The 22,065-nt window shown below is 33.6% G+C and overlaps 1 protein-coding gene across 1 annotated transcript; it reads left to right on the plus strand.

Moving 5' to 3' along the window:
- Positions 1-96: 96 nt before the first annotated feature.
- Positions 97-12,905, plus strand: LOC118191524 (uncharacterized). Its single transcript, XM_035362327.2, has 2 exons — positions 97-311; positions 10,775-12,905. The coding sequence occupies exon 2, from the start codon at positions 10,796-10,798 to the stop codon at positions 11,906-11,908; it is 1,113 nt and encodes a 370-aa protein (XP_035218218.1). The 5' UTR covers positions 97-311; positions 10,775-10,795; the 3' UTR covers positions 11,909-12,905.
- Positions 12,906-22,065: the final 9,160 nt, after the last annotated feature.

Genomic DNA, 22,065 nt, shown 5'->3' on the forward strand with positions numbered 1-22,065 from the left:
AAGCAATTTAAAGTGATAAAAGATAAGTGGAGAAAAAAAACCGAACCATTAGCTGTTACGAAATAACACATTGCTTCTTTCTCATAAAGGAACGCCTAGCAAAAATAAAAGAGGGCCATATGGGATCTTCAAAACCAGTTCCTGTCTGAGAGAATAGAAGGACATTTCAAATACTTACTCAAGTGGAAAAGAAACATAACTCAAGGCTACGATAAAATAGATAGTGCCTGATTCTTAAAGAAAAGCCTTTATTTCCATAATAATAACCCGGATCTGCATAAATTTTCATACAGCGGCTCATTTTGCGTTTGGTAAGTAAAACATATTCATTTTGACTACAAAGCTGTTTATCTCTATGCATCTGCATTTATGTTACCTATTGCTATTTAATTATGGCTTTACTCATGCTTATTTACAAAATGTATGTGTTAATTTTTCATTTTTTGTTAGATATTGTTTTGATAAACCTTACATTTATCATGTTGGATAGAACACTTATATATTTGATTTCATTACTACTATGGATTTAAATACAAATTTTTATTTGTTTTATACATAAACATTTGTTAACACAAGAAATCATAGAATATATTTTCGATGCAGAGAATGTTTTAATTAAATATGCCGGATAATTTATTCTATAACTCTGCGGAACACTGAATTAAATATACTCATCAAAATCGAATTTAACTAATTATGAGTCGGCAAGAAAATTTATTAAATCTTAATTATTCATAAAATTGGAGTACATTGAAATAGACGAATATAAATATGCCATGATTTATAAAAATGCATGCTTTAATAAAGGGTGTCGATGAAGTGAATAGAGGAAATGTGTTCCTGTCCAAAATGTGTGTATGTAACTTTAAAAAAAATATATTATACAATAGATTATCATTAAAAAATGAAATCTGATATTAATGACTCAATTTCATTCTCTAATTTTGTTTTAACTTTTAGAAAGTGTTAGATATTCCATCTTTAATGTCATAATTGATGAGAATTGTGTTACAGTTTTCTAGCTTCCCTCTCTTCTTAAAAATAGTACCTGCTATGGTCATGACTTTCTTTATTGTGATCACACTGCCCGATACCAGTCGAACCTATTCTGCGCCGAAGTAGAAAATCTCTTTTAATGAATATTAAAACTAGCAAAATAGCTTATCTATTAATTTTTATCAGATTTTCGCTAAATTAAGGCAAGAGCACTTAGCTGCTGCCCTAACTCGCCTCTTCATTTGGAGTTAACTTTGACTCCTAAAGTCAGTTGCACATATCATGTGAAAATTAACACATATATTAAATAACATTTTCCACATCGAGAGTGTCTTCTTCAGAATTCTTTATAATTGTAAACAACTCCTAATGAATTGCATCTTTTAGTAATAACTGTGCTTTTTACAACAAACATTCCTAGTTGCCAATGTTATTTCATTCTCATTAATTTCAGGCAATGAGCGTTAACATCAAACTGCGTCCTGTACCTGCGTCCTGTAAGTCTTATGGCTCTAGATTATGTTACAGGGTTTTCAGTAACTGCAGCTCAATCAGCATGGATCACTATAAACCTTAAATAAAGCAGTAAGACTTATAGGAAATACATAGACAGAAATTAAGCCGAGGAAAATTTTAAGTTTCTTGAAGCATTCTACGGATTCCGAATACAGAAATATATTCAAGATTCTATGGATGTAATACTTTGTGATAGTGGTTCCGTAAGTGAGACATGAGGTGGCGTAGCTAGAGGAGGACGAGGGGCTTTCTACGTAGCCGGCATATTTTTAGCAGTGGTAATTTTTTATGTGAAATATAACATTACAGTAGTCAGTCGTGGGGATCGTCTGATCTAGAATAACAACAAAGATTTTTTCGTTATGGCTACGGTTTTGTGCTTAAGAGGAGGGATGTCTTCGTGGTGGACTTAAGTCTCGATGAAAGGCTTAGAAATTGAGAACTCGTTTTTATTCACATTATGAATGAGACACTATGTTGCATGCCTGTTACATACAATATATAGCACAAAAGCGCTCAAGCAGTAGGACCATTCTTTGGGATTTGACCCTAGGTCAAATTACAGATATTTATCAATTTATTACAGATATTTACCAATTTTATTGATTCTTTTACTGGCGAAGTGAATATATGCAAAAATGCTGAACTGTCGTACGAAACTGAATCGAAGAGATAATGGTTTTTACACTGGACAGCTTTTTGATCTTCATGTTCTTGCTAAATTTTCCTTATGCGAACAAAACTTCTGGAGTGAATTAAATTATGATCATAATGACCTAAATAAGGAAAAATTCTTCCCTGAGAAAGTAATACTTTGGAGTATGATACTGTTGCTATTTAGTAAGACAGAATATAGAGGTGGTAGGACAGCACTTTGAACTTGTGTAATTTAATCTGAAATTCAATCTCCAGAATGCACTTTCAAATATTGAAATATTACATTTAATTCTTCTCACAACTGATGTTACTCTTACTTATTCCAGAAATGTATTGTTACTGTGTATAATAATACACAGTAACAATAAAAATAAGTGAGTCACTTGCGTTTAAGAAATCTCACCGTTTTGTCTCCAGAACAGAGAATAGGGCAATGAATTAAACTTCTAGAATGTCAAAAGAACACTTTAGAATGTTGGAATAACGGTTTTCTTAAAAATTATGCACATAAATCTTATTTTCTTACTTATCGGTTTGACATTTTGTAAATCCTTTGGTGTGCACTGAGAAGGGTGGCCAACGGAACTCCCATGAGTAAAATTTCTGGCTACGCCATTGACGCCTCGATGTACTGGGGCTCAGTGATTGGTTTATAAGAATGCTTCGAAATAATATTCACGAAAATGGTATTTAGTTGGCATGGTTTTCAAATCAGATCATAGATTTATTGTTGCCATAATAATAGGTAAAACATTTAACATACACTATATAAATCCCTGTATTTAAAGATCGCCTATCAACTTATCAACTGGTTTGAAAATTATTTTTAAGAAAATAATGTAAACATGGTTACTTATATTCGATTCCAAGGTCAGTCTGAATTTAATTCTATGGCAGGAAGTTTTTTTGACAGAGCTTTTGGTAATGAAATAAAGTTCAGCAACAGTGAATTAATTGGCTTTTGGATATCATTAAAAGATAACCAGATTCTGTGCAATACCATACCTGAATTTTCGCAGTCGCTGGGATAAAAAGTAAATCGCAATAAAAATCAGTATGGAGAACGAAATATGAGGACAATATCCAATTTGATAGAAGATGCCAAAAGATGTACAGAGGTAAAAAGTCTCATCCTTCTCGCTAAATGCAATTCATTTATTCAGTGGCATGGCTTTCTAAAATACATATTTATTAAAGATATTTTATCATATTTTCTCGCGTATTCACCCTACTTTTTTCACTAATTTTATCTTCCAAAAATCGAGAGTGGAAAAGTATGTGAATAAATTTATTTCCGAAGGACGCGATTATAGTAAGAACGTACCAAATGAGAAATAGTCATGGATAAACTACAATTAACAATATTATTTCTTTAAAGGAAACCTGCATTTCAGTAATATTAACATACAGTATATAATTTCTGCAATTCTTTAGGCCGTAAATCATCCATAAATAATTATAGAAGGTAAATGTGCAGCTGACTTAGTGAAATCGTTTACTTTCGTGTTTGCTTCGCTGAGATGGGTCGTTTCTTGTATTAGGTTGGTATAAAGTTTAGCAGTTAAAAGGGAAAGTTTTGGCTTGTCTTCCATAAGTCGTTTCCTAGCGTTTATCTTTGCTAGTAAGACAAAAAAATCACTATGCGAACAAATCCATTTTACAATTTAGGGAAACTCGTTTTCTGAACATTTTGAGGAAGGGGGAAATTATGCGATTATTAAAAAAAAATCAGAACCTGGAGCTAAAACGCTAGGGGAGAAATATGCAAGGAAATGTGGTATATAAACTTATTCTGAAACGTAGAAACTGGTTTTTTTTTCTTATTTAACCTATCTAAGCGCATCAACTGCACGCTTTTAACTGTTAAATAGATCTATGTTATGATTTTGAGAGCGGTGAATCAATTAATCACTGTTGTATTTTATGACATTTATGACAATTGGGATGTTTAATGCATCAGTCAAATTACCATTAAACAATAATAGCAAACACCGCATTGCAATAAAGCTATCTTATCACCGCAGCTTCATTAATAATTGACAAAACTTTGGGCCCATAAAGAAACATTTACCTTACATATATTGTAGGAATACAGCATATACATACGTAGTTTGTAAAATATAAGTTAATCAATTTTTAGCTATCGTTAGCGTTTGCTGTTAACATTAGACTAATAATAGTTGATCTTTAGATGAGGTAAATATTATGCAGAGATTTGGAGTTGCACAGTGTAGAGTTCCAATCTTCAGATAATTCAAGGGTCGTCTTTATTTTATTTTACACGAACACGAAATTTCAGTACCCATTCTCGTGCAGTTTTCATAAGGGGGGAACAAATTTTAAACTTGGCATATCATAATTTATTAGAGGAGGGAAACAATAGTCGATGAAAAGGATAATTTCGAAATTTATTTTTTATTGGGAGGATTTACCCCCCAATCTGACATATACAGACCAATAAGAAATCTTATTATACTCTGAATACACTAATTCCAATTTAGCTGTTCATTTTCGAAGAATTCGCTTAAAAGCACACCATGCAGTAGGATTTTTTTGCAACTGATTTAAACAATTAATTTCATATAAAAATTCGATATAGCTTAAGTAAGATAGATTAGTAACGAACCAACTAGGTTCAACAATTAGCTAAAGTATACTTAAAGAAAACAGTTTGCAATCCAACATGTTGAACTTTTTCAGCAACAACAAGATGTAACACTCTTGATCTATGAATACTTTGCTTTGTGTAAACTGTATTCGCATTCCTAGGAATTCAGAAGCTTTTCCAAATTTAGACATCTTGAATTCTTCAGTTAACAGTTATACAATTACAATAAGTTCATGAGTATTTAATTCAACAGCTAATAGGTCTTCCACATAAAGAGCAATACTTACCTTTGAAGATCTCTTTGGTGAGTCAAAATACAAGGCTCAATGTTTAGATGAAATTTGAATTTAAAACCTAATTTTTCTGTGAAACGGAGACATTCTTTATACCACTGCAGTTTTCTCTTTCAATCACTATAAACTCTTAATTTTCTATCACTGTGGTCATCGCAACTTAGTGGCGATCCAAATTAATACTTTCTTTTAAATCATCCTTTAAGAAAGTAGTTTTAAGATCTGAGACAGATACAACTCAATTTTCTCGGAGAATAATCACCAGGATAAAAGATAAGGCAGGCATACTAGTGACTTCTGAACAAATATAATATTTCGTACCTTCTTGTTATGTGAAGCCTCAAGAGACAAGTCGAGCTTTGTACCAGCCATCTCGATTTTGTCGTAAAATTGTTTGTTTGCAATTGATATTCATTCACGTTAGAACTCTTCTAGAGTGCAAATATAATTGTTATTCATATTCTGCATTTCTTTATCCATGGTATTCCTCCATACTATTTGTTTATCCTGAGCGGCTCGGGTTTTTGGATCAACCATGAAGACTTCTATTCAAAAAGCCTTTAACAGCTAAACTTGTATATTTACTTAATTTAGGCTCTATTTTCACAAACCTTAAGGCATTTAAATAATTAAATAAAGTAAGAAAGCAAAATATCATAAATTATAAGCTAATATATACCAAGTGACAAAAAATCTCATAACCGGATAAAGCCGGCCATGGTGCTCAGAGGGTTAACATCGATGTATCTTTATAAGATATATTTCTTGATTACCATTTATGGCTCTGTACATTTCTGGCTCGGAATATCTAATTGGCGGCTCTCTTTTTCTGTGGGTCTTTCATCTTACATTTTTTCTCCACGTTTCATATGCACACCATTTACCTCTTTCATTAGTATCTTCTGTCTGCAGAGCATTCATTTGTATCTTCTATCTCTTATTCTTCAGTTTCTGTTCCAGAAAAATTAAAATTATTTGAAATAAATTTTTGTGATCATTTTCAACTTTTCTTCATTATATTTGGCATTACTGAATACCACGATGCGCTCTGTCCCTAGATCCATCAAACGATACGCCACAGAAAAATATCCGGCAAATACCATTTTCTTTAACTTAGCGTATAATTTTATATATGCAGATATCAAGTACAGTGAATTTATTTGGCGTATGTAACGTCGAAAGAAATTATCTCCTTCCTTAATGCGTGCCTTCGGGATATTATTGGGAAGCACCACAACTAGCAATCGGAAGGTCAGGAAATTGAGCTCCGGTGAGAGCATGGCTGATTTGTTATATTTCCTGCTCCAAAATAAACCTAATTGACTCTACAAAGTCAATTCTCTTCTTAAATTTGAAATGTAACTTCTATTATTATTAAATAAATTTGTGTACAGTGTATTAACCATCAATTATTGATTAGCTGGGGAAATAAAGGAGACAATTTTTACAATTAATTAAAAATCGCTGTTAATTGAGAACAATTTTATAAAAAAAAAATAAGAAATTGAAATAATCTATAGTATAATAACAGAAATTTTGTATTAACAATTAACCTATATTTTTCAAGAGTTTTAATCAGGAGAATAAGTTCACTTGGTAAGATATATCAATATTAAAAATGAACACATTGTAAATGTAAGAAGAATGATGATCATTAAATAATGGGAAAATTAAGTTATACGGCATTTAATAATATACTTGCAAACGAATTAAAAAATTGTCATTATATTTGAACGTCATCTTCTATTACTGTTCTTATATTAAGTGCTTCATTTTTTCTACTCATGATTTTCGTAGGCAGTTTTGTTTTATATTGAGGGTTTTGTGATTGCGATTTGTCATTGTTCCTTTATAAGCAAACATAAAATTTTTTACATAAGTTTCGGTTAACCTAGCCCGGGTTGTCCGAAAGTTAATGTAAATTAGAGTAACTTAGACAGAAAAACTGTAGTCGTTATTAACGTCTTTGAAAAACAAAAGGTTTTAATTTTTCTTCTATATTTCTTTACTCTAACTTATGGTTTCGTTTCCGCTTGATTAACGATTACATTTTAAATCTCAATATATATTCATGATTGTTGTAGCAACTATTGTATTGCACAGTATATATAAAAAATTATATAGGCCTATATATAGTTTTAGAAAGTCCCATCAGCATGAGATAGGGACATCTCGAGTATTTCTTATGGTTAGTCAATTAACCATAATGATTACTGCTTCGGGGTGCTCCTTTCTCCTATGCTGTTTCATCCATAAAAGTTAAAAAATAGCTCCCCACTTCCCCGCCCCAAAAATGTAATTAACACACAAGTTATCTCACAAGTTACTTTTGCGGCTGTCATTATTGCAAATTTATGAGTTCGTGATGGGCAGGTGCATCAGGATAGACAGAAAAATTAGAATTAAAGTTGTAGAACAATAAGCTTAGTGAAGCATTTGGGCTAAAATACAGTGTTTTACAAATCGGAAAACCTGTGTCACGCTTGCAAAAGGAGAGAGGAGAAATAAGCTGTTTCTCATGGAACATAATTTTTAGTGAACTACAATGGAATAAGTTTTGTTTTTATATTATAAGGTATTTCTCCCGCGCCCCCCTGGCATGCCTTCGTGGTGTGGGGGTCTGCACACTGGGCGCGTATTCCAAAGGTCCGCGGTTCGATTCTCAGTGAAGACGTTTGCTGTTTTTCATCTTTCCTGCTTTCAAAAAATACCTAATGTCTCTACAATATCATAAGCTCTCACAAATTTACTTTTGGAAAGCCCATCGAATCTACTACATTCTTCCAAACCATTGTCTTTCTTCCAAACCATTGTCTGACGTTTATTGGCAATGAGAAAGCACTGAAGTAAGGCGTTCGCGGAGGTTTAAAAGAAACTGGAATTCTAAGGCAATATATATTATGCCGAACGCAAATCACGAAAGTAAATAACCAGCATTATTCTTACGTTCTCGGGAATCGATAATAAAAGAAATTGTTAAATTTTCGCCGTTATATAGACAGTAGTGAACTTCTGTAAATTCTATTAAGAGATATTTAAAAAGTAACTAATTGAACTCATCTGGATAATTAGGGCGATTGGACAATACCAATATTGCCTATTGTTTCAACAGTAAGGATTCACCACACTTCACCATATCCATACCCACATAAAATTGGCTCATATTAACATAGTAACAAAAAGGTGAAACTTTTTTTTTTTTTTTTTTTTTTACTTTTCCTACATAAGTGTTTTTTAATTCTCAGTCTTAAGCTTCTGTTAGTATGAACTAATGAATCTTCGGAACGTTAAGGAAAAAAAATAGCAAAAGCTTGATTTTTATTTGACTTAAAATGTCAGATTATATAGTAACTTCACCCGAAACCAATAGCAACGAAATTCTTGCGTCAAGAATCTGTAGGGTGTCAAGTATCTGTAAGTATCTGTAATCTGTAAGGAATTAAAGCCATTATGAAAAGGCAATGACATTCAATGTATAGCAATATTATGGCATTAAAGTAATGGCCGATTATTAGAAGATCCCTTGTTCAAATCTGTGTACAACATAGTTAATTTTTAAAGCTTAAGATTTTCCTCTCTAAATATTTTTCCTTTTGTTCATTCCTTCTAATGTTACATAACTTAAACTCTTCAGGAAAGGCAGAAATAAGAGAAGTTACTGGAAACAAAGTTTGCTTTTTATTCTATACACCAGAAAAGGCTTGGTGGAAAATAGAACAGAAGAACGCTCGTTGAATCGCAACACTTGTACAGATAAAAACACTTTTATCTCCATCATGCGAGACTGTGTAATTGAAATTCTAACTATATGTTGTTTTAAAATCTTTTGTGACATTGCTTTTGAATTCAATTTTATGTAATTTAAATGCGAATAACATGATATTTACTAATAAAGGTAACACACAAAAAGTTTAAAAAAGAACCCATAAAATATGAAAGTTTTCAGACTTTTTTTCCTTTATGGCAACCAATTTTTTTCTTTGATTCATACTACTGTATAATCATTAAAACAACACCCGCTAATTGTTGCAAATGCTAGTTTCTATTTAAATTACTACTGTCCTTGGGTATTAAAACAATTATATGGAATCTACCTAAGTTGTTAGTGGTAATTACCCTCAATGACAGAGAAATCTTTCCCAGGGAGAATATCATAATATCAACATGGAAAGCCTTTTATTTACCTCTTAAATGTTAAATTTTTGTTTATGAATATAAAAAAAATATTTATTTTCAAGTTTGTTTTAGGGCCCACCAGCGGCCGAGCGGTAAAGACGCTGAACACTGGTAGTTCGGTCTGAGGTTCGAATCCCGCAAACGGGCTGGCTGCATGGGCGTTTTCGTGGTTTTCCCCATGTGTAACGTGTATACTAGCCAGTTTCCCTTAGAAAGTCCTCCACGAAGGCATCCCTCCCCTTAGGCAGATAGCCCTCGTGTGCTTTGCCATAATTGAATAATCCAAATCCAAAATCCAAGTTTGTTTTAGCATGAATAAAATTTTCTATATTTTTATTAGTTCGTTTATAAATGACATTAAAAATAAGCTAAATTTAAATAAATGTATGCATATTTTTCGATTTTTGCAAAGGAGGAGTGGTGAGAGAGAGGAAGAAGGGTGAGAACCACTGCCGTAGAGTTTCCATGTAGCCAGCCCATTCAACCATTTCGAAGGGAATTACCAAATGTCACTGATCTTAACCACTCGGCAACTAGGCGATAAATACAGAAACCAATAGAGATTAGTTAGTTTAAAAATCCTCCCTATTTTAATCAGGAAAATTCGAAGTTAAATTAATAAATAAATAAAAACTTGAAAGAATTCAGATTTTAACGATCGCTTAAAAGGGCTGTTTCAAAGTTTAATGCGTTTTATCAGTAGAGATTATAGATAAAGCGCGCTGAGAAGAATAGCGAAACATTTTATAGTATTTGAGATGAATATGCACTTTATGTGTCTTTTGTATATCTAAAAGTGCAAAATATGTAATGTAATTTTAAAAAATATTTAATGTTTTAATTGGATATATCAAGAATTAAATGCATTTTATTTAAAACAATCATATTAAAAAAGCAAAATATTATTATTAATAATAATAATTTTAATAACTGCATTTATTGCTTTTAAAATAATTTAGTTTGATAATTAATAACAGATAGATTAAATATGAAGGAATAATATCTAACTTTTTCCGAAAGATTAAATATGAAGGAATAATAGCTAACTTTTTCCGAAAGATAACAGACTCGAATGAATCGAATGAAAAGGGAAGCAACGCAAAATCGTGTTTAGAGATTAATAGCCCTTTTGGATTAATAAATAAATTCGAGTGAAGCCTATATATTCTCTAGATGATATTAATACTAAAAAACTCATGATTTTAGGATTTCGGTATGATCGAATATATTGCAGTGCTAAAACTACATCTGTATGGATTGCTCCAAAATTCATATTTCAATTTCGGAGTGTATGAGATGAGTTCCCACAGCTTCAACGTAAACTTAACATTAATTTATGTATTGATAATGATATTAATTTTCATATTATATTTACTTCATAAGCCCAGCTCTTAATAATATTCAAAACACAGAACGTGTTTTATTTAATTTAGCGAAACTGCCGTGTGTTTTAATGGCATAATTTATGCGCTCTAAAAATGTCGTGAAAGCGTTGCTTTATTATGATATTTATATTTATTATTTATAGGTTGCTATACCATTGAAGAGGATGTTTTGTGCAAGAATAATATCCTGTTTTCTGCCTGTACTGCTCTGCATAGCTGAAGCCCATTCCACAAATTCTCTATATTTGGAATTAAAGATCCTGAGAGGAACTTGTTATCCTCATGATACTTGTTCTGAGTTTCGTACGGAGGAGGAGGACAATCTGTGGGGAACAAATACCTGTGAGTGTGGCCAACATTGTGTTCGCTATGGAACATGTTGCATCGATTCCCCATATTTATTCCAAAAACAAACTATTTCTTTCAATATTCGTGAGCGCTGCCAGAGAATTAGCACTTCCAGATTCTCAGTGTTGTTGGTAGCAAATTGCTCCAACAGATGGCGCCACAGGGATGTAATACACCATAAATGTGAAAATTTGGAAACTGTTTACAGGGATCCACTATCCATTGTTCCTGTGACAAGTACTTCAACCGGCACTGTGTACAAAAATTATTTTTGCGCTCTGTGCAATTATGACAGTGAAAACATAATAATATGGAACATAGTTCTTCACAAAGATGGTAGAATAAACTGGATTGAAGATTGTCAACAAAATGTAAACATTTCGAATTTCGATGCAAACGAATTCTTAAATAACCTCATATTCGACGCTACTGAAAACTCCTGGGGTATTTTGGAGATAAATCCATGCACAAAAGACAAAACTTTCCAAAAAATTGAATTAAAATTTCATATTCCCTCAGTTTTACAAAATATTGTCAAAAAGTGTTACCCCGACTTGATATCGCAATGTAATTCTCTGCAGAAAAATCACATGTACGCGCAAAAGTGCCATTTGTATTACTCACCAATTACATTAAGAGTTAATGGACGGCTTAGAAAATATCGGAACATTCACTGTGCGTTGTGCAATAATGTAAGCGTAGACCAAGATATGGATGTTTGCATTAGAGAATCTGATAACCGCAGGCTAGGGTCAAGGAGATCTTTTATTTTTTTGCTAGATATTAATGAAAAAGAACCTAAAGAAAATGGGTCAAGTCGAAAATGTCAAGAAGGACAGTTATATGACACTTTTTTTAAGAAGTGCAGGTCTTTGAAATGTATTCTTCCAGGCTATATAATTAAGAACGGCTCTTGTGTTCATCCGTAAGCTAGGTCTTCTGTTAATTATTATTTTTTAACTATTATTTTGAAACAATTATTATTTACTGCTTCTTGAAACAAACTTACTGTCGAAAATATGTGGGCCTGTATGAGTCATGTATTTTGGGTCAAGCTGAAATTTCATGTTCATAAATTATGATGAACCAACAATTAAAAAAAAATATTAAGTCAACGGTTTAAGTGAAAATTATCCGAGAATGAATGAAAAGGATCTCATAAGATCTATGTGAAATATGTTTTACGTTAAATAGGTTGTAAGGGCATTTATTAAATTTAATCATTCATAGAAAATTATTAGCAAAATTAATGAGTGTCAGTAAGTGCATCAGTAACGACAAGCAAATACACATTAATTTCAATTCTAGACCTTGGCAAGAATGTCCGGTAAAACGCTTGCAAATCCTTGTTTGAATCAGTTCGGTCACTGAAAACCACGTTTTAAACAAACCCCTAGACGAAAAAATGTAATGAAATAAAACTAGGACTTCTTGTGGACCATGGGATAAATTCATTTCTGCCCAATCACCATCCTAGAAGTCAATAGCTGAACTCGTCTCGTAAATGATTCTCAAAGACAGCTCATCTTTTTGAAAGAAGATCTGCAACTGAATGTCTTCTTCATTCACTAGCTTTAAAGGAATAAAATGTTTCGTATGTAGAGATACTCAATAAAACTGATATTAGTTTCAACAAAGAAAGCCATAAAACGAATACACATATTCTTTTCGAATAATCTAATGAATTTAATACATATTATTTACATACATCCGGAAATACGCCATTCATCTTGGAGACCTGATATTGTATAATTTTTATTATGATATTGTTAATTTAGAGATTGTATAATTTTTGGTATTTAAATATGTTTTAAACAGTAAAATGTTTTATTAAATTTTACAAAATATGAGAAAAGTAAACTATTCTTGGAGATTTGATAAATAAGCACCATAGAATAAAAACGCCTTGAAGGTGGTATAAATGTAGATTTTAATTTGATATGATTCTGGAAATTTGAAACAATGCTTGCAAACGGTGTGGCATGGCAGCATTCTAAACTTGCGGTGAGCCGAAAGTCCTCTCGTGTGGATGGGTGGAAAATAGAAGTCCAACCTCTCTTCGGAGTAGGCTCTGGCAACTATTGTTCCACGTAATTTGGACAAAACAACAAATGAGACAGGAATATTTCGTTGATTTATTAAATGCAAAGTATAGAGTGCTAAACTGGCTTACCTATCTAACAGTTTTTTTTAATAACATAAATGTGAGTACGCAAGGAGCAAAAGAAAATATTTTACCTCAAACGATACATTTATCGAATTTAAAAAAAAAAAGTACTTTACGGAAGAATAAAGCACAAGGATGCAGTTTAGTAAGGTTTGAATCAGATCCAAAAGACTTTTATAAAATAATTCATAAAAAGCAAAAACTTAGTATTCATTACTTTCCAAATTTAAATTGTATTGAATTTAAAATCCGTGTAGAACAGACGACACATCGATATATGAATTAACTTTGAAAGAAGATGAAGAATCAATTTCGGTCTGTGATAACTAAGATTTGTTTCCAAAACATTCAGAAGAATGAATTAATTCGTTCTGAATTAGTCTTAGATACGAATATCCGAAAATATCAGTAAACGCTTTAAGTGTGTTATTACAGTTTCCTTCATTTTATTTGCGCAAATTTGATTTTCGGCTTTGACAAAAATAAAAACGAAGAAAAAAAAAAAAAAAAGATCTAGACTTTTAAATAGGGATTACGAAATGAGAGCAGCATTATAATTCTTATGTCTAAAATTTAAATTAATTCTTAAAAAAACGACTAATCTCAAATTGTGTATTAATGTAATTTATAATTTATCATTAAATTTTAATGATTCGTATCAAGAGTGAACACAGGGAATTCTCTGGAATAGCACTTTTAAAAGTTAGAATTTGCTTAGAAGTGATGTTTAATGTTTATCGTGTCTCTCATTTAGGTTAGAAAGGTACTTTTTCTGAATAAACTATAAACCTACGAGCTATTCTTCTACAAACGGAATGAAATTAGTAATCTTTCCCAATAAGTAGCATTAAGATGTTTTTGCATTCTTACCTGTCGCTTAAGAAGGGAGTCAGTGTTGTTTTTATCTCTAAATAATTACTAAATTTTATCATGCAAATGAAATTTAAATGTTTTTGAATGAAACTTTTCCATTACCGTATTTGATGGCATATAAGACGCACTTTTTCTCCTAAATTTGGTCTCAAAAAAGTTACCTGCGGCTTATACGTGAAGGACACAGGTTAACTTTCAATACTGAATGTAATTTTTAGCCCGGATAAAGGTCTAGACGGACATAACATTTTCTACATCTGCCATAATTATTTTGTGCATACGTGAAATATCTGTCGCCAAAAAGCGCCAAAGCTCGAAGCTGATGTCGAAGTTCGAACAGGTTCGACAGTCACATTACGTCTATGGAGCCTTTCTTTCCTTACATAGACTTTCTTTGACTCAGCTGACACACGTGTCGGTATCGGTGCTACTCTGTATAAACGTGTCGGTATTGGTTCTTAAAACTATTTGTTTAAAAAAATACCCTGGAAAATATGACTACAGGAAACAAGAGATTAAGCTATACAATTCAGTATAAACTAGAAGTGTTAAACTACGCCAAAGTGCATGGAAACAGTGCAGCAGCAAGGTATTTCGGTCCACCACCTACCGTAAAAATGATACGTACTTAGCGACTGCAGGAAGATCAACTGAAGACTGCTAAACAACAAAAATATAACCTTCGATGCCAAGCTCCATCTTGGCCTGAACTTGAAAATGCCGTAAAAGTGTGGGTGATAGATAAGAGGAAATCTGGGATAAGTGTTCCAAACAAAATGATAATGAATGAGGCCAAAGGATTTGCAGAAAAACATGGGAATCAGAACTTTTCAGGGTCTGAGGGCTGATACTACAGGTTCAGGAAAAGGCAAGGCTTATCAATGCGCACAAAAACAACTACTGCACAGAAAATGCCAGCAAATTATGAAGAAAAAATACTAGCATTTCATAGGTTTGTTATAAATGCACGCAAGAAAACTTCTTTTGAGCTCGGTCAAATAGAAAATATGGATTAAAGAGGAAGGAACCACATTTTAAATTATTGTGGTACCGCGCTGTCGCACGGACTATTGAAACTTTTTTTCCTTGTGTGTGGCTTTCTAAATAAGGCTGCGTCTTATATGCCAGTGTGTCTTATATGCCGTCAAATACGGTAGCTAATTATTGCATTAGTAGCTGATGGAATAAGTCGCCAGTTTTAGTCAGTGTTGCAGCAAGACATTTTGCTGTCCGCTGAAATCTCTAAGGTTCCTAAATTCAGCTACCTAGTGACTCGCCGAAACCTAAAAATTTTGCCTTTCGCTAATTCTGTCGCCCATTATTTCGTTAAATTCTAAAAATATGGCAATTAGTATTTTTTTCCCTCAATGCTAAACACATTGCCCCCCTCGGTGCGGCCACAGGAGCTGCATTACCTTTAACCCAGACCTTGCCTTCTGTTACGCCATCCATTGCTCGCCGAAAGAGCGCGCTTCCGATATTCGTATAAAGCTAAAAAATGAATGAAGTTTTGTGTTTCAGAGATGTGGCAACACGCGATTATTATTATTGTAATTGTGTTCTAAAGATATAAGTGAATTGTGTTTCAAGTTTGTACGTTGAGCAAGAGTAAAATATTTATGATATTTATTGTGTAGAGTTTTGATTTCCAGCCTGTTCCACAAAGAGGTGAACATAACACCTTCTGTTAAAGTCTCGTGAACCAAGCGTTCAAGTGTTGCAGGCAACCGGGTGAAAACCCTATCCCGGTAGAGCAAAAATTATTCCACTTTTTAAAGGTTATTGAGAATGATAATGGTGTTAAAGTTTGTGAAAGTCCAATCGATGTTGTAGACAAATGTTCGAAATTGAGTACAGAGACGAGTCGCGCAGATATTAACTTCGCGAAGCAGAGACAGAGTGCGTAGCTGTGGAGAGTTGGTAATGGAGACTTGGATAGGAGAGTATAAGTGGTGCTATTTATTGACAGTTAGCTGGCCAAAATGAGAGTTTAAGCCAAATGAAACTTTAGTTTTTACAGAGCTCAGGAAAGGGATAAATTTAAATGTAAATCTTACTATAACTACAAAAGCGGATAAAGTTAAGCGGTGTGAGAAGTTTTCTAAATTTTCAAAAATATTAAGAGCTTTAGGTTGGATAAAGAGATTTATCAAAAATTGTCAAAAGAAAATAGTAAATAAAGAGCCTTTCCTGTGTGCTTCCGAGTTACAGGAGTCTAAAATCATACTGGTTCGGGAGGGGGGGGAGTTTTTCAGAGACTAAAGACTCCATCAATGGTCTTTTGACCGTACGAGATCAGAGTAGCTTAAGAAGAGTAAAAACGAAAATCACCGAACGAGATGATTCTTATGCATTCGAGTACCCGATTTATTACCTTCTAAGCATTATATTGTTGACTGTTTAATTAGAGATTACTATTTAAAGCATTCTCATGCCGGCGTACAAGCATTAACTGTTATTAGAGAAGAATTCTGGATCATTGGTGCAACACGCCGAATTAGATCGGCGGTGAAACAGTACGTCCGTTGTAAACGATTTTCAGCTAAGCCTTCAGCTACTGCAAACATTTAATTAACAGAGTTCGAGATGCTTTCGCATTTGAAATTACCGGCATAGATTTATGTGGCCCTCTTATTCTAAAAAATAAAAACAAAGCCTAGGTAGTACTGTTTACATGTGCTGTGTATCGATGTGTACATTTGAAGTTAGTGACATCCGTAAGTACAGAATGCTTCATTCAAGCGTTTCGTCGGTTCAAAGCCAGAAGAGGTCGGCCATCTATAGTTTACTCAGACAACGGCACAAATTTCGTCGGTACATCTGCATTGCTGAAAAAAAAAAGTCGACTGGGCAAAAGTAATTGCTCAGGAATCTTTGCCCCCCCCGGGGGTCGACGTAGAGAACTCTGCGAAGCTACTGGTTAGGATCTGTACCTAGGCAGTCTCGGCCACGGGGGTATAAAATTTATGAACTTGGTGGTTCTGAAGGCTCTGGGAAAGGTCACTTATTGGCCGGCCCCGGAGTCTGGCACGTCCTAGCGCGGCGTGGTTCTAGTAACCCGGGGGTTTCCCCCGGGGTCGCTGGGTAATGTCCCGCTGCGACGGGCTCGCCCAAGCGACTGGTAGGTGCAATAGACGATCGATGCCACCCCGGGTGCGTCCCAGGTGGTGCGCTGCTCTCCTGGAGGGTAATAGTGGAGGTTGAACCACCATGATGTGCCCGAAGGGGGAGTGGACCCGGAATGAGATTGAGTTCTCGACCCGGGGAATGCCTAAAAATTCTTCAGGAATCTTTGCATCTCATAACTTGGAAGTTCATTCCGCCCACTGCTGTTTGCTGGGGTGGATAATGGGAGCGTCTAATCCGCACAACCAAGAATTTGATTGTCAGAGTCTTAGGACAAGCTGCAGTCAATTATGAAGAGTTACTCACCATCATCGGTGATGTGGAAGCCGTAATAAACTGTCGACCACTTACTTTTGTGTCAAACGATTCTGCAGATCTTCTACCGTTAATGCCTTCCATGTTCTTACAGGTAATTAAGGTTTCAGGTCCAGCAGATTTGGATACCTTAGATTTAAATAAACTCGTCAGCGTTCTGTCAGGAGCTTCGAAAATATTTCGAAGCCGTTTTCGCAAGGAGTATCTTGGACAGCTAGTACAAAAGCATTTACAAAAGGACTGTGAATTAAAAGTTGGAGACATCGTGCTAATAGATTGTGAGAACCTTAAAAGAGTGAACTGGCCAATCGCTCGTGTGGAAGAACTTTGTACAAGCAGAGATGGACGTCTAAAAGTTGTAAAAGGGAAACTAGAAATGACATATTGATTCGCCCTGTACGTAAACTGTACCCTCTAGAAGTATGTTCTTGTACTAAGGATATCATTATTTTATTTTTGATTTTGCTTCTGAAAATTAAAAAGGTGGGAGTGTTGTGAAACTTAGTATCTTACACACACATTGAAAATAAATCTCTTTATTTGATGTACGAGGTACAGATGGCGTTGGCTGTCATCGAAATAGAAAAGAGGAAAAAAAAAAAAGAGTTTTCCCTTTCGAACTCGTGACGTGATGGTGTATTGAGAATACGGCAAAGCAGACTAGGGCTATCTGCATAAGGGGAGGGATGCCTTCGTGGAGAACTTTCTAAGGGAAACTGACTCGTATACATGGGAAAAATACGGAAACGCCCATGCAGCCATGCCCGTTCACGGGATTTGAACCTCGAACCGAACTACCAGTGTTCAGCGGTTTAACCGCTCGGCCACTGGTGGGCCCTCGTGACGTGAACCGATTGAAATGTTTTAAATCTTTAGGGGACAGTAAAATATCCCGGGAATTGTTATAATGAATATATTTTAGTATAATTGTATTATGTTGTAGTGTAGATATTATATAATAAGATGAATCAACTTCTTCGAGTTTTTATTTTTATATTTATTCTTCGAGTTTTTATGCATTAGCATCACACTAGCTAGGTAAGTAAGTAAGTTTTGTCTTTTGTTTTCTGGATTGCTCTGTATCTTGGATGAGTGAAAGAAATATTTTTATTTTAATGATGAGGCTATGTTTTAGTAATAACAATATTTAATAATAAATTAGAGAGTTATTTGTTGTTGAAGTTGTTTAATTCTTCGAACATTAAGAATAAGATATACATTTTCTCCATCATTGTGTTAGCGTTTCTGAGTTTGTTAAGTTTTTGTTGATTAGGTGGATTATCTGAAAAATTTGTATACCAAAAATGGATTCCAATTCTTTAATTGCTTGAGAAAATTGTAGGAGAGGGGTGCAAAGTTTTGAGTGCTGTTTATTTTATGGTGTGTTAGGAGTTGGGTTGGGTTGAATTGAGTTATTGTCTAATAGTTGGGAGTTTGGCTTCTGAGGTTTATTTACTATTGCTTCAGAGTAAAGATTTCTGGGTTGATCTGGAATATTAATTCTGGGCTTTGGGAATTTTAAGCATCCATGATATGATGCCGAGTGAGAATTACTGCAGTTTACACAAACTGGATTTTCTGTGAATCATTTATTAGGGCAGAATGAAGATTTATTTTCTCCTGCGCATTTCACGCAGCGTGGCATTAGAAAACAGTTGTCGGAGGACTGATGCCATTTTGAGCAGTTATGACACTGTGGAATGAAGTTTTTGTTTGCGTATTTGTGTGCTTGAACTATGAATAGTGAAATGTGGGTAATATCAAACATTTTTTTCAATGTTTGGTGTGGGGAAACATGTGCGTACGTGTGTCATTTGTACAACCTTATGTACGGTGTAGCCTAAATTCGTTAAAATATCGCTTATATCTGTGATGACCATATCTATCGGTAGTCCTCGGATTATTACTTTAATTGGTTTCTTGTGTTGTGCGTTAATGAAATATTGGTCTAAGGAGTGGGTTTTTAGATAGGTGGTGAGTGCTCTTTATTTATACACATTCTGATTATCTAATATAGAAAATTCGACCACAGTATGTTTTACAATATTTTCAATTTCAACAATCTGGTGAAACCGGATTCGGTACGTATTTAACTTTATATATATTTATAAGCAGTGCAACAATAGTTAAAGAAAAACGGAACTTTAGGAATAATAACAGAAACGGAATAATTCTTTAGTATTTACAATTTTTGAGTGTCGCCGGTTTTGAAGAAGTAAATGGAGTAAGTAAAATTATCGAAAATTTTTTCGAAGCAGGTAACTCTTAGGACTATGCATGCATGAAGTGGTACCTAATAATTGGGAAAATTTATTTTCGCAGTCGTTATTACAGTCGCATATTTCCAATTATGGAAGTATTTTAAATGACGCAATTATTCATGTTTGGGCGATGTCAAATTTAAAAAAAAAAAAAAAGAAAAATAGGACAGTTCACGAAAGCAAACTTTTACTGTCCCCCTGTTCCCCATATTTGGAAAAGTTTTATTCTGGTTATGAAGAAATAAAAGTACAAGAAGTTTAACTCATTTACTACAAAAATTGATCAAAATATTTAATTTCAAAATTTGCAGCTTTTTATGTTATTTTTCAACTTGCCTCTATGTATCAGTCAATTAAGAAAGAATAATTCTAGAAATAAGCCTGAATGAAGTACAGCAAAAAAGTGCATAATTTAAAATATGCTGTAAAATAAATCAAGTGCTGTCCAAATCAGATTTATTTTATAATGCGTTTGTGTGCAAGGCATAATTACTCACATATGCATAAGTCATTAGTTTGCGTATTTTTAGACAGTAAACAATTTAAAACGTGTTCCGCGGAACTCATTGCAGAAGCCTTCGATTTAGGTTATTTTCTCATCGGCTGTTTTATTGGTGGTTATTTTGTCCGAGTTATTTTCTTCTCTATTTTGTCATTTCTCAATATGGGTAAACAGCTGATTATGCTCAGGAGGGCATCCGCGGAAATTGTTCCAGATTAGTTTTTAAATAAATTAATATTTACATGTAAAAGCAGACAAACAAGCAAACGTAATTCTAAAAAAGTAATTTCCGATAACTATCCACAGTTCTTAAGTCTTTGCAAAACTTACGAACTGCTAAAATTTCCGAAGTTTTGACGAAATGTGCGCCCGTCTTAGCGAGTATTTAGGAATATAGTTAAAATTATTCGCAGTTATATTACAAATTATTGACAACGGTGAGCGCATTAGTTACGCATTTGTTACAACGAGGACCGCATTACTACTTCTGTAAATAAAGAAGTCGCTCAGAACAAAAGTAAGCTCCTCGGGACAGTAAAGAAAGGAAAATGGCCGACATTTAATAAAGTTTCCAAAAGGAAAACTATAGACGTCGGGGGGAGTACAAGATGGCCAAAAAATTCCACAGGAGGTAACAAAGATTTTTAAAACCAAAACAAGTACCTAAGAGAAAACACAACCTCTCCAATAGGCAGCTTGACGAAGAAGGACGACAAAAGACGAATGGCCCAGTGACTAACAACGCCAGAAAGAACGCAATGCTGTTGGAAGAACTGAGTGGCTACATCAAAATCAACAATGGAAAAGGCTGTCTGAAAAATGAAGCAGGAGGTCAGCAGAGGTTGTGGAAGCTAGCAGCATGAGTGACATTTTCCGAAGAATAGTTCAGGACCACAAGACAAACCTGAAGGACACCGAAAATATATGAGGATCAGAGACCGAGCAGCAAAGAAGAAAAAGCATGGAGATGACTAGCATGATAACCAGTCGCGAAGAAAGCCTCCAGAGAACACGAACGAAGAATGAATTTGTGGAGACGAGCATGAAGGATTAACAGAAAGCAAAACGTAGCTGGAAGTTTATTTGAAATACTGTGTTATAGTATTAAAATGTACAAACTTGTTAATAAGCTTTCATTTTACCTCAGGCGAGGATTTACTTTTTAAGCATAGTAAGAAGCGTTTTTTATTAACGAGTTCGTCTGTTTCTTAGTAATCCTAATTTTGCAACCACAAGTTGTACATTTTGTTACTTTAATAAAAGCGTTACTTAAAAGTTTTTAAGGAAGGTGTCATACATTTCATAGATTGAGCGAAAACTCACTTTTTAATGTCTAAAAAGGATTAAATAATTTTAAATACGATTTAAACAGATGGTTGCACTACTAAATATGCGCATTTAAAGTGTTATTAAAAATTATACTGCTGAAAATTGTAATTAAATTTCGTATAAAATTTCTTCTGCACCTTCAATTCAAGTAAAATAAGAAAAAAAAAAAAAAAAGAGAAAGCGAAAGATCGAGTGCTTCATATAAAGATGATAATTTTCGTAATACATAGAAATATGCAAGAGTGTTAGTTAAATTTCTCAAGAACATTTGAAATTCGTTCAGCTAATAGATTTCCTTAATTATTTTAAGCAAATGAAACAAATGTCTAAACACATGAAAGAAGAAAAATCAAATTTTCATTTCATAAACATTCATTTTGTCATATCTTTTTTACTTCCTTGTTTTATTTCATTTCAAATTAAAAAAATTAAATGAAATGGATAAACAGATAAATGTTTAATAAAATATATTATGAACGCAATTTTTATTTACCATAATTAAAAACTTATTTA

Source organism: Stegodyphus dumicola, chromosome 9 (genome assembly GCF_044657685.1).
Source record: "Stegodyphus dumicola isolate Sdum_Otavi_A_Nest chromosome 9, ASM4465768v1".
In the NCBI taxonomy this organism is placed as follows: Eukaryota; Metazoa; Arthropoda; class Arachnida; order Araneae; family Eresidae; genus Stegodyphus; species Stegodyphus dumicola.